Below are 13,638 nucleotides of genomic sequence, written 5' to 3'. Positions count from 1 at the left end.
TAGCTAACATCTTATATAAAAGGCCAGCATCCAAACATTGTTATGTATGACAATAGGCAGACACTGATATTGGTATATTATATTCTTATTGAGTCCTCAAGACTCAATTATATATTAAGCCCTGATTTATCAGACTAATTAGGGCTTTATTTGTTTTAATACAATACAAAATAAATCACAATTAATCTTATTTGCTATATAAAATACCATACAATTGCCAACCGACCTTGAAGTTTCAATTCATGGCGGGAATCGGTATCTTATAATTCTATATAGATATATTCCGTGGATCACGATGTAGGACGTGATTTTACCTACATCGTGCTGTGGATAAATGGTAGTACAGTGCTGCCAACCATATTGAAATGTCAAATGCATCTTACTTTAAAAATGTCCATAGTTGGTAGTTTTAAATTTTAATATCAACAGATTACTGCTATAGAGAGAGCTGCACGTACTAAAGAAGACTGGAAATTTACGCAAAATCGATTTTTGTTTCCGGTGTAACTCTAAAACGAATGACTATAATATTATGTACATGACATTTTCACCGAATGTTTATATTTTCTATACACGATAATTATTACTGGCGGATGTATATATATTTAAAAATTATATTAGCTCATCAAAAACTTTAATTTGACCGCCTATGGCCTGTGACCCTGTATGGCTGTTGTATATGCTACCAAATGCTAATATGTAGTGACGGGCAACGGTATAATTTTGTGAATCAATATCGTTTGGACTTTTCCGATTTTGTATCACGATTGTATACTTTCAGTGGCGCCGAACTATATTTTAAAAGGGGGGCAAGTAAAAAGTTATACGGACCACCACCCCTGTTTACAAAATTTTGCTGCATATGTTTACATTAATAGCTTAGGAGTTAGGAACATAATTCATAAATAGTTTGTTGGGGTACCCACGGACCCCCATGACCCTACCCCGAAAAAAAGGGTGGGCGGTGGCCCCTCTTAGGTTATAGGTTCGGTGCCACTGTATACTTTACTAATTACTTATCCTTACTAGGATTAATATTATAAATAAATAAGTAAATATTATTTATAGATATTGAATTAATAATTTTTAATTCTAAAATATGCTTTACCTAGCTAATTGAAGATAAGAAAAAAAAACTATTTCTGGATATTGTATTGAACTATTGATATTGTTGACCACCATTACTAAAATGGAAATATAAACCTCAAATTGTAAATATAAAACTTGATTTTATAATATTAACTGTTCACTTTTAAATACATCTTATATTTAAATTAAGGTGCCAATAACTTGACCTAGTTCTTAAAATAATGTTGAAATATAGTTCAAACTTAGTGCCAAATTCTATTTTGAATACCATTATCAAATATTACTCAATTTAATAAGTACTATTTGTCAATGAATAATAATTATAGTACTTTTAAGGTCAATGTCATATTTTATCTATAACTATTAGTATTTTAAATTCAAGTTGTAAAGCTTTATCAATAATGTTAAAAACCTTGACCTTCAACATAAATTGCACAAGGCATTTATTCTAAAACATTTAATATTTGACTCTATAACACTGTACAACAAATAAATTTAAACAAGAAATAACTTAATTTAAAAAGTGTACGTGTACAATAATTACTAGGTATAATCACTGGGAACAATAATAACAAAAAAATAACAACGTTTTTATACTCATAATTTAATCTATTATTAAAGTATTGTCACAAATACTGACATTACGCGGTAGCTTTTTTCAAATAAGCAATAACGTTGTTTCTTTCATCTACTTTCTTAATGCCAGCAAACACCATTTTAGTGCCAGGTATATATTTTTTGGGGTTTTCTAAGTACTCGAATAATGTTGTTTCATTCCATGTGATACCTATAATCAAATATAAATAATGAAAAAATGATATAAGGTTATACAAAGTTAAACTAAACATAATTTCATCATTAACATTTCAAAAACTGAGTTTTAATATCGGCTCTTAAATATTCAAATGGTTTTAGATTTTCATAAAGTTCAATTTTTATAAAATGTAAGTATATTGATCAGTTTGATCTTTAAACAATTATAAATAATGTATTAATGGTAACAGAAATTAAAAAAATACTGGTAAAAATGATATAAGCTGAAAGCATAAAATATAAATCTACAGTTAACAAAAACCAAAATCAAAATTATTTCCAAATAATAACTGTTACATAAATTAGTTAGGTATATAATAAAAACATATTTACCCTTTTGTTTATTGGCATCAGTATAAGAATAACCAGCAGCTTGGCCGGTTTTACGTCCGAATAAACCATGCAAGTTGGGTCCAACTTTGTGTTTGCCTCCCGCTTCAACAGTGTGGCATTGAGAGCATTTAGTTTGGAATACCTTGAAATTACATTAACATTTAATATTTATTTTGTTTAAATAATAGATGTACCTGAAAATACTTACTTTGGCTCCTTTTTCTACGTCACCCATTTTTGTTAATTAGGTATTTGAAAATTAAATATATCTGAAAAAATTTAAAAAATCAAAAACGTGACTCAGAGTAAAACCTCAAAAAAAAAAAAATCGAATTGTTACAAGTAAATGGCATATAAAAAAATTAATTGCAAAATAAAACAATTTTGTTTTTTTGAGAAAACATCGGTAAACGCGAAATATATTCAGGAAATTGGAATAAGTACTTACGATTTATGAATGAGCAGAAGGGCGGGAACGCACGACCTGTCAACACAGAAATGAATGTGAAAAGAACGAGACAATCGTATTGGTTAAGGAATAGGAACTAACCCAGTCACAGGATTGCCGATGGCCCGGATTGCGAATTATGTTGTAAGTCTATTGGGTGGGGACGCCGGAAGGTCATGTTTTTTATCATCCATGACTGTTGAATTGATTATTTTGTTGATTGATTTTTCCAAGATATGAACCAAGGTGACAGTACCAGATACCGCTTAACCTTTCATTCTGCTTATCTATTGTAATAATTTATCTACATATAAATGTATATACATATATACCTAAAATTAATAACTTACCATGAACTACCATCACTAACAGCAATGTTTACTGTTGAATAGTATCTCTACTATTCTTATTTTTCAGCTGATTAGAAAATTATTTATTATAAGACATATTATTACGGAGTACACTTTCCAGTTCTCGTCTTCCCGAGTTCATGACATTTGACATTTTCGTTCATCCTAAATTGGTTCGTTATATTTTGCTGAGAAATTAAAATACTTTTACAATATTATGAAAATGATTGGCTTATTAAAAATTGTCAATCCAATATCACGAAGTACTTATTCAAAAATTGTAAGTATTTGTTCTCAATTTAAATAAATTGGTAAACCAGTTAGGTTCCCATAAATTACTATTAATTTATGATTGCAAACTAATCCAAGGAAAAAGATTATTTGGTACAGTTTTGTCCATAACATTAAAAAAAAGCAAGATGATTTAATTAAAGTTGAAGAATTTATAACAATCTTGAATCTTATGAACGAAATGCATTGGTGGATATAAAGTTCTTGGCACTTACTATGAAATTTATCTGTTTTAATAAAACATTAAGAATTAATTATTATGTAATTAAAAAAATATTTATATTTTAAATAATGTCAATATAACTTAGGTATATTATTATCTATAGTTAAATAATAATAGGTATTAAATTCATGAGTAAAAATAATTGTTTTTTCATGAAATAATTTTTATATATTATTTCTAATAAATTATAATAGTTATTTATTAAACTTACGACCCTACGAATAAATTAAATTAAATTGTTTTCTAAGAACTATATAATTTGTATTACCTATTTTTGTTACTCAAGCTTAGTTTCAGTTATTACTAATATTACGTAATATGTTGCAACAATTTAGTAAATATTTGTTTTATAAATTAATCAAATAATTAAATGTGTTAAAGAAATAAAAAACATTTATTTATTTTTTTGAAATGATATTTACTTTTTCCTCTTAATTACATGTTTTTTTTTTTATACATTTTTACATAATTAATTACTGAACATTTTTTGAATACCTATATAGATTTTAGAATTAACTTAAAAATATGAAAAAAAATCTTAATACCTACATAATATAAACAATTATTTTTTATTAATAAAATAATATTATGTTTATATTCAAGCAATGCCATAATTTAAAGGGGAAGAGCAAGTGGATATTTTCCCCTGTCTGATATTAAAAGCAGTCCAATTGTTGGGCATGTTGTTGGGGGGAATAAAATAACTATAATTTTATCTAATATTGTGTAAGCATTAGAAAACTATTGTTACAATAATAATAATTAATATTTATAGTTTTTTAGTTCATATATACATATAGACGCTGATACTAGGATGATTTTGAAAAGACATATTTAAAATTTTTCGATTTTTTAATTATATTTTAGCAGTGATGTTTTATATTGTAATTTAATTTGTATGACCCCTCAAGAAAAATGATGCAACTGGATAGGTACAATTATTTAACTCCTCATATCTTTTTAGCTTTAAAATGAAGATAGTTTTGCTCAGACACATATAAAGTTAAGTAGGATGGGAATTGTATCGAGATAAAAATGTAAGTGAAAATTAGCTAGCAAGCGAAGCAATTTGTTTTTTTTTTTTTGGTTCAGTTATATGGGCTAGTCAGACTTTTGCCCCATCCTATTACAAACTAGAATAACTTCACTGTATTCAAGTAGCATTAGTTAACTAAATTTATATGCGTATTTTTTTTTAGAATAATTGGAACCGTCCATTAATTTGCACAAGAAACTTACATCAATCTCAATATTATTCAGCTAAACAGAGTACAGCAGTAAGTATATCTTCAAAGCAATTCCCTACCAGATTTAAGGTTTTTAAACAATCAAAGCATTAAAATAAAAACTATTTTAATTGCTTATCCAAAATTGAACAAATTAAACCACTTAAATTTATTTTTACTTAACCCTTTCACTGCTCCAGACATACTATTACGTCCATATATTTTATAATATTCTCATATGCCGGTAACCGTACAAGTTTATGAAAGCTTGTCTCTCATTATTTTATACTTAAATAATTAGATCATGTGGATCCCAACATTTAAAAAATGAAAAAAAAATTTGATTTTATATAGCTCATACAGGTTGTAGTAGATAATAGTGTGAAAGGGTTAAAATTATATGATAAGAATAATTTATATTTTATATTTAATGTTAAATAATTCTAATAAATTAATTTAAATGTTTTATATGTATTGTTTTGCTAAGTATTATTTTCTTTTATCAATTATAAAAATATTATTTTGTACAGTTTACTTAATTACTTTAAAATTATTTCTAGGGAACAAATGCATATTCAGTAATTGATCATGAATACGATGCTGTCGTAGTTGGTGCTGGAGGAGCTGGTCTCCGTGCCGCTTTTGGCCTAGTACAAGAAGGATTTAAAACAGCAGTTATTACTAAACTATTTCCAACAAGATCTCATACGGTTGCTGCACAAGGGGGAATTAATGCTGCATTAGGGAATATGGAAGATGATGATTGGCGATGGCATATGTATGTAAATTGTAATTTTTTTTTTTTGTTCTTCTGGGTTATCTTGATTACCCAAATATTTCCAAACCTAACTGGTTTAATCATCCGAATTATCACAATCTTCATCAGATTGATGAAAGTTTATTTATGAAAAAAAATAAATCATGTTGGGAGGGTGCTTCCCGAACACTGGATATTTAGAGGAATTTGTCGTGAGATAAAAGAGGCATTTTTAATGAAAGTTCCAGATAGAAAAATATACAGTCTTCTTATGGCGATCAAGAAACATTCAGGAAAGTACCACAATTCGTTGACGTACTTATAACACAGAATTATTAATATTATCAGGCTTTGATCACTATACAGTAAATCATACTTATCATTTTTTGAACACAACCGTGGGAGCACACACCCAAACAATTGAACGCCTTTGGGGATCGGCAAAATGGCAAAACAAAAAGCAGAGCGGAACAGCTCCCCATCATCTAGATTCATACCTGACTGAATTTCTTTGGCGACAAAACTTAGCATACTAACCATTTTCTATAATTCTCATAGATATTAAGACAATACTTTCTTCTTTCTTCTATAAAAAAATTATTAACTGAATTTATTTGATTTTTATTATTTAATTTTCGTTTAAAATTTTGTTGGGTTTTTATGCCAAAATATTTAAAACAGAATATTCAGTATCAGATTTTGAAATATAAAAATCAAAATTTGATAGTGGTCTTACCTACAAGCATAAAGTTGTTATAACAGGCAAATTTTAGCTAGGTTAATATATTAATGTATGAAAACATGCTGAAACATTTTATTTGGAGTACAGTGAAACCTGTTTTAACGGACACCTCTCCCGGACGATAGTATGATAGATATGTTCCAGCAAAAAGATTGGTATTCCAATGTGCCTGTCTATAACAGACACTTTTGATGGGAAAAGTGGGCCCTGACTGTCCATTATAATATACAGGTTTCACTATACCTTACCTATATATATATATATATGATAAGTGATGACTTTAAAAGATTTTAATTTAAAAAAAAAATTGTATTTATGAAATATGTTGTTTAAAATTTATTTTATTTATATTTTAGGTTTGATACTGTTAAAGGTTCAGATTGGTTAGGGGATCAGGATGCTATACATTATTTAACTAGAGAGGCACCTGCAGCTGTCATTGAGTTAGAAAATTATGGTAAAGCTATTTGAAGCTCACTACTAAATAAAATAATTAATTACATTTTATATACGAGAAAAAAAATTATAATGCACTATTAAATTATTAACAACTATTATTTATAGAATGATTTTATTTATTACTAAATATATAACTATTACTTATAAGTTTCTTTGAAATTATAAATCATGATAATTTATACAATTTTATAGGTATGCCTTTTAGTCGTACTGATGAAGGTAAAATATATCAACGTGCATTTGGTGGTCAGAGCTTACAATATGGAAAAGGTGGTCAGGCTCATCGTACTTGTTGTGTAGCTGACAGAACGGGTCACTCCCTCTTACATACTTTATATGGATATTCATTAAAATTTAATTGCAATTACTTTGTGGAATATTTTGCTTTGGATTTAATTATGGATAAAGGACAATGTGTTGGAGTTATTGCTTTATGCTTGGAAGATGGTACTATTCATCGCTTTAGAGCTAAGAATACAGTTAGTATTTTTTTTTCTTCTTGCAAATAATATTTTATTTTACTTATTTATTTATTTATTTATTTAATAATTATGAATTTTATTCTTTATAGGTTTTAGCTACTGGTGGTTATGCTAGAGCTTACTTTTCATGTACAGCTGCTCATACTTGTACAGGCGATGGCCAAGCTTTAGCATCAAGGGCTGGTATTCCAATGCAAGATATGGAATTTGTACAATTCCATCCTACTGGTATATATGGCGCTGGCTGTTTAATGACAGAGGGTTGTCGTGGTGAAGGAGGATATTTAATCAATGGTTTAGGTGAAAGATTTATGGAGAAATATGCACCTAATGCTAAAGAACTTGCATCTAGAGATGTTGTATCTAGGTCAATGACTATTGAAATCATGGAAGGAAGGTAGATATTAATTTTTTTAATATATTTTGTTAGAATGAAAAATGAATAGCTAAATACAGTTATAGAATAAAATAAAAACAAGAAACATCCTCAGTTATTTATATAACTGTATGTGATAAAATCAAAAGTTCAAAGTGGTCTATGTTTAAAGATGATCAAAAGTAGTATGTAGTATTTTTTATTTACATAAAAACAACAGACAGTGACAATGTCTTTGGTAATAAAAGTTAATGTAAAGGTAACATACATAGATATCAATATATCATCTTTCAAAAAAAAAAAAAAAAATGATCTTGAATAAGAAAATTTAAAGAAAATATCCTCTAATAGTCTTAAAATCTCAAATATTTAAAATACGCTAGAAATAATGTAATTCAAATTTTCATAAAACTTAATTCCTTGTAAAATGTATCAATATATAAAAAGAATACATTTCAAGTCTTACATTAAATATATGATTATTGTGTTACTTGATTACTCGTTGGTGGAAGGCAAGGGTTGTATAATTTTCGATATTATTTAGATTAATGAAAAAATGTTGAACCTATCTGTTAACTAATCAAGTGAATATTGTTTTAGAGGATGTGGTCCAGAAAAAGATCATGTTTATCTTCAACTATATCATTTGCCGGCTGAACAGCTTCACGCCAGATTACCGGGTATTTCAGAAACTGCCATGATATTTGCTGGGGTTGATGTTACTAAAGAGCCTATACCTGTGTTGCCAACAGTCCATTATAACATGGGTGGAATACCAACAAACTATAGAGGACAGGTTAATAAATAATGTATTAATAATGAATTACAATATTAAATCAATCGTGATAACTTTAAGGCGCCTGATACCAATGTAATTGTGTACACAAAAATACGCATTACGGAAATAATGATATTGTTCTGTAAAATCAACCAAATTTGATAATTTTTTTATATTTTTGTTAAATAGTAAGTTAGAATATATCTTACCTTTAAATTTAGTGACAGGTCAATTCACTCTAATATCAAAACCTCTAATTGGATCTGCTGAACGCACATTTGGTATGTTGTCTGTGGGTCAGCGAGAAAAACAAACAGTGCACTGAGTGCTATCTTAATATAATTATTTATTTTAAGTCATTAGTACTCAATAAGGTTATCAAAACATATCAAATTCCAATATTAAAATAGCTATTGTGAACCCTTAAACACTATGTTAATTGTTATGTAATAATGCAATGTTGTATAATAATTAAGATGATTAGTAAATTAGTAATGATTTAAATCTTTGATTATGTCATATCAATTACTCACTTTTACCTTATTGTTAATTATTTTATATAGGTTATTAATCCTGAAAATGGAGAAGATAAAGTAGTACCTGGATTGTATGCTTGTGGTGAAGCTGCATGTACTTCTGTTCATGGAGCTAATCGTCTTGGTGCTAATTCATTACTCGAGTTGGTGGTATTTGGACGTTCTTGTGCTTTAGACATTGCTAAATGTAACAAACCTGGAGATAAAATACCACAAATTAGTGATGTAAATACTTGGAAAATATTGAATTTAAGATATATTACTATATATTTAAACTAAGAAAATAATTGGCACATTTGTATTATAGAATGCTGGCGAAGAATCCATTAATAACATTGACAAATTACGTTTTAATAGTGGAACAATACCTACAGCAGACTTACGTTTAGACATGCAAAAAACTATGCAACTTTATGCCGCTGTGTTTAGAACTGGATCTACACTTGATGAAGGCCGCAATAAAATGCAAGCCATTTATTCAAAGCTTAAGGATATTAAGGTATGATTAGTTATTTCATTATTTAAATAAATTTAATAATATTAGATTAATCCTAAAAAGATACATTTTGATTATAATTAACATTATTATTGTTCTTTTTAATATACTTCAATAATAAGGAAGCTACTTTACTATTGTAATGTACTTTGCCACACAAAATAAAGCTTTAAATTATACTTACTAAGATAATTATCTATAACTTATATATAATTTATAAATGGTTTTATCTCATATGAAAGACATTTATACTATAAATAATTGTTTCAACATTTTATATAGATCTTTACATGTTCAGAAATCGGACAGAATGGCTTTATGAAAGTTTATGTAATTATACTTGTTAAATTTTCAGTAAATAACTTAATTAATATTGAAATATCAACTCTTTTTAAAAGGGTAAAAGAATATTATTTTTAATTGTTTTACTAACCATAACATAAGATTAAAAATGGTTAATTATTGTATTGCATTCATATGTTTACAGTTGTTATAAATGTTATCAATTAGCCAAATTGAATGTAAAATTATCCATAAACTCAATCTTAAGAACATTTTAACAACTAAAATAAAGTTGCATCTAATAAGTAATCTCATATGAAAAAACATTTATTTTAAAGTTCTTTTTAAAGTAAAAAAACATTGGTACATTTTTTACTTACTCCATGGCTTGTTTAAAACATGTAGATATTGTCTATATTTGTTATTAGAATTTAACCGTATCATAAAATCTATAAATATACATCTTTTATTTATATTTTATAATATTTTATATCCTTAGATGATGATGTAAAAGGATGTAATTGTATGAGAAATGTCCTCAGTACCCAAAATTAGCTAATTATGTAGGGAATTTGTGTTATAAGACTTATTTTGTGCTAGAAATATTGTCTTTTACCAGCCAATTGTTTGATGTTAATTTCAAAGATTTATGGTCAAAAATGACATAAATAGCATTGTTCACTCAGGAAAACAATTCAAATTAAAAATCTATGGGTGCTGAAACCCCAATTTTTCCAGTTAGTTATATGATTAAAGATAACACAATTATCAAGTACATTTAGTGACCAATGTTGTAATTTCCCACATAAATAATTAAAATTGTATTTTTTAGAATAATTAAAGAAAATTGTTTATCAAATTTTAATATTACAGTGAAACTTCCATTTAACGACATTTTCTGTTTAACGAAATATTTTTAAGAACTATGACCTTCATTGTTAATTACACGTAAATTTATCTCCAAATAACAAATCTGATGTTTCTATATAACAAAATAATTATTCGATAAAAACCAGTTTTTGTAAATGTTGTCACTATCAAATTGATAGTTTATGTCATAGTTCTAAAATTGTACATGAACAATGTACCCGATAAAGATAAGACACCAAAACTTGACGATATAGAAACTTTTTACGAAAGAAGGACAATTTTCAAAAATAATAAGCAAACAAAACTTACTGATTATTTCTTTTAAATTATATTTAAGGTTAAAAATTAAATTAAACTGTAATATGATGTTTGATGTTGTTTTTACATACATACAATATACATAATAAAAAAATAATAAAAAAAAAGTTGAAAAAAATACGTAATTCTATTTAACGAATTCATTTTTTTTGCTGCTTATTCGACTTCGTTATATGGGAGTTTCACTGTATTATCAAAATAAAAAAAACCTATATTTTCATAGATAAATGATCGATCAATGGTTTGGAATTCAGATTTAGTGGAATCATTAGAATTACAAAACTTAATGACTACTGCACAGCAAACAATTGTATCTGCTGCTGAACGAAAAGAATCCAGAGGGGCACATGCACGAGATGATTTCAAAGTATGATATTATAATTATTATATTTTCTATTATTTTTCAAATCCATTTTTTTCTTAGGATCGCGTTGATGAATTTGATTACAAAAAACCATTGGAAGGACAAACCCAAGTACCAATTGAAAATCACTGGAGGAAGCATACACTTGCATGTATCAATCCAGACTCTGGAGAGGTTAGTAAAATTTGAATTTTCTTTTAAAATATAAATTAAATTTTTTTTTTTTTTTTAGATTAAATTAACTTATAGACCTGTAATTGATCACACATTGGATGATAAAGAAGTGAAATCAGTGCCACCTATGATTAGATCTTATTAAGATTCACCCATCACTAATTAACTACTGCTCGTAACTCTAGTCTGCCCACTTTCAATCAAATCACAAAACAGCTCAAATCCTGTTTGCATTTAAGAATATGTATGAAAAACCCTAAAATTAGGTATATCAGCAAATAATATCATACTGATTTATTAATACAAGTAGTTTTACGAGCAAAATTCAAAGAAGTATTAATAGTTAATAATAGAAAAAAAAAAATTTCATAAATCTATTGTTATTGTTTTATTTTGCTTATTACCTGTAAATAATTATTTGATTTGATTTCATTATTCATATTGGTAAATAGTAATATATATAATATTTTTCAACAACCAAGAGTAAAATTTTATTATTTGTTGTCCTTTATTTTGATTAATTTTAAACTATTTACTAAATGATACATTCAATGTTTATAAACCATATTATGTTATTCGTATAATTCATTTTTATATTTATTTAGAAACATAGGTACTTATAAATTAATGAATTATATATGCTTAATGCTTATATCAAAATGCTACTAGTCACATAATATTTAATTATATTTATGATAGAAACATAATTGGGATTTTACTTATCAGTATTGTTATTATTATTCTGATACTTAAGTGGATATCTAATTAATATTAACTATAATAATATATCTATGCGTTTATGGATTATAATAAAATAAAGTAATAACAATAAAATAATAATAATAATAATACAGTAATATGTGTTATAATATTTGTACCTAAAGGCTAAAAAGTAGTATTATTAAGGATATATTAAATAAGCTGCTATAAATAGTGGAATATGTGTTTGTGTTAGTAACTTATATTAGTGATATTATAATAGTTGCAGTATTATATTATAAACATTGTCTTAACATTTCCTACCCATATGAACGTGTTTTTATCAGAAATTATAATTGTTAAACAGCAATATAGCATATACATCAAACCACTTAATTAAATTAAATGTTATAATATTGTACTTGCATTTAAAAATAAAAATAATTTGGGGTAAAACAGTTTATATATTATGAGTACACATAGTTTTTAGTGTACCAAAGAAAGGTTTATAAATCTGATTTAATATTGGCTCCTCCTTATAATCACATCTAAATTTAACTCTTTAAATTGTGGATGCTGTACCAGTTCAGTATATATAATTTTGTAACACGTCTATAACATTAGTAAATATTGACACATGTTCGGAAAATAATAAAAATCCATCCATTTAAAATTTAAATATCCCTGTAAAAATTAGATGGGCAATCTTTCGAATATCTACAAATTAATTCAAAAATTATTATTTTTAAATCTTGCTGTTTATCATATTTTCCATTGTAATTCTGCCCCTATCCCCATAAATCCACCACTACAACATACACAAACTAATAAATTAAGAGTATGTCAAAAGTTTTTAATTTTTTGATTACTCAATTATTTGTTTCAAAATAAAAATATAAAAAAAATCTACATAGGGCCTTATAGATAAAATTCTCCCTTTTAAATTTTATAATAGGTTGTCACTCAAATATTAAAAATTACAGGGTAAAATTGATTATTATGAACGTACAATTTGGTAGGTATGCAGTATTGGGTAAATAACTTTAAAAAAGTAATACAATTACGTTATTTGTTACATTCAATATTTTTATTTAAATTACATTCGCGTTACCCAATACTATTTTTATCACGTTACTTTAATATTACATTCAAAAAGTGGAGAACGTTAAAATAAAATTAGTTTTTTAAAAAATGAATTACAAAATCAGCCCATAACAAGTAGTAGATACATTGTTAATGACCTAATGTTATACATGAACAAAAAGTATAAGTATTAATTCCTGGGAACTTTAATAATATTGTTGATTATTATTTATTATAAAAACTATCTGAATTGTAAATAATTTGTATTGATTTTTAATTTTTTTCAAATATCCTACTCTCTAGTTTTAGTCATACATTTTACATTTATTTCTACATTCACTTATTTGAATAACGTGGAAAATAACACGTTACTCCATAGATATTACTTGTAAAAAGTAATTTTGTTACAATTGCATTAATCTAAATAAAATATAATGAAATTACTACAG

At 26.4% G+C, this 13,638-nt stretch overlaps 2 protein-coding genes across 2 annotated transcripts; one reads left to right on the top strand and one right to left on the bottom strand.

The window, feature by feature from the left end:
* Positions 1–1,508: 1,508 nt before the first annotated feature.
* LOC132940345 (cytochrome c-like) lies at positions 1,509–2,801 on the bottom strand. Its single transcript, XM_061007883.1, has 4 exons — positions 2,684–2,801; positions 2,444–2,504; positions 2,236–2,377; positions 1,509–1,876 (listed from the first exon to the last, which is right to left on the bottom strand). The coding sequence occupies exons 2-4, from the start codon at positions 2,468–2,470 to the stop codon at positions 1,731–1,733; spliced, it is 315 nt and encodes a 104-aa protein (XP_060863866.1). The 5' UTR covers positions 2,471–2,504; positions 2,684–2,801; the 3' UTR covers positions 1,509–1,730.
* Positions 2,802–3,071: 270 nt separating this feature from the next.
* On the top strand, positions 3,072–11,884 carry LOC132940344 (succinate dehydrogenase [ubiquinone] flavoprotein subunit, mitochondrial). The gene is made up of 12 exons (XM_061007882.1): positions 3,072–3,313; positions 4,747–4,824; positions 5,334–5,551; positions 6,629–6,729; positions 6,924–7,210; positions 7,303–7,610; positions 8,190–8,385; positions 8,931–9,128; positions 9,211–9,402; positions 11,093–11,236; positions 11,294–11,407; positions 11,466–11,884. Exons 1-12 carry the CDS (start codon positions 3,251–3,253, stop codon positions 11,550–11,552), a joined length of 1,986 nt encoding a protein of 661 aa, XP_060863865.1. The 5' UTR covers positions 3,072–3,250; the 3' UTR covers positions 11,553–11,884.
* Positions 11,885–13,638: the final 1,754 nt, after the last annotated feature.

The sequence above is a fragment of the Metopolophium dirhodum genome, chromosome 3, assembly GCF_019925205.1.
Source record: "Metopolophium dirhodum isolate CAU chromosome 3, ASM1992520v1, whole genome shotgun sequence".
Taxonomy (NCBI): domain Eukaryota; kingdom Metazoa; phylum Arthropoda; class Insecta; order Hemiptera; family Aphididae; genus Metopolophium; species Metopolophium dirhodum.
Note: the sequence above shows the minus strand (reverse complement) of the source record. Positions and strands in the feature narration are given on the sequence as shown.

Bases quoted from the DNA above. Each gene is read 5' to 3' on its own strand.
- LOC132940345 (XM_061007883.1), bottom strand. From the start codon at position 2,470: ATGGGTGACGTAGAAAAAGGAGCCAAA. The intron at 2,378-2,443 runs GTAAGTATTTTC...TGTAATTTCAAG, and splicing joins ACGTAGAAAAAGGAGCCAAA to GTATTCCAAACTAAATGCTC. The intron at 1,877-2,235 runs GTAAATATGTTT...ATTTGATTATAG, and splicing joins TGATGCCAATAAACAAAAGG to GTATCACATGGAATGAAACA.
- LOC132940344 (XM_061007882.1), top strand. From the start codon at position 3,251: ATGAAAATGATTGGCTTATTAAAAATTGTCAATCCAATATCACGAAGT. The intron at 5,552-6,628 runs GTATGTAAATTG...TTTATATTTTAG, and splicing joins GATGATTGGCGATGGCATAT to GTTTGATACTGTTAAAGGTT. The intron at 11,408-11,465 runs GTTAGTAAAATT...TTTTTTTTTTAG, and splicing joins TCAATCCAGACTCTGGAGAG to ATTAAATTAACTTATAGACC.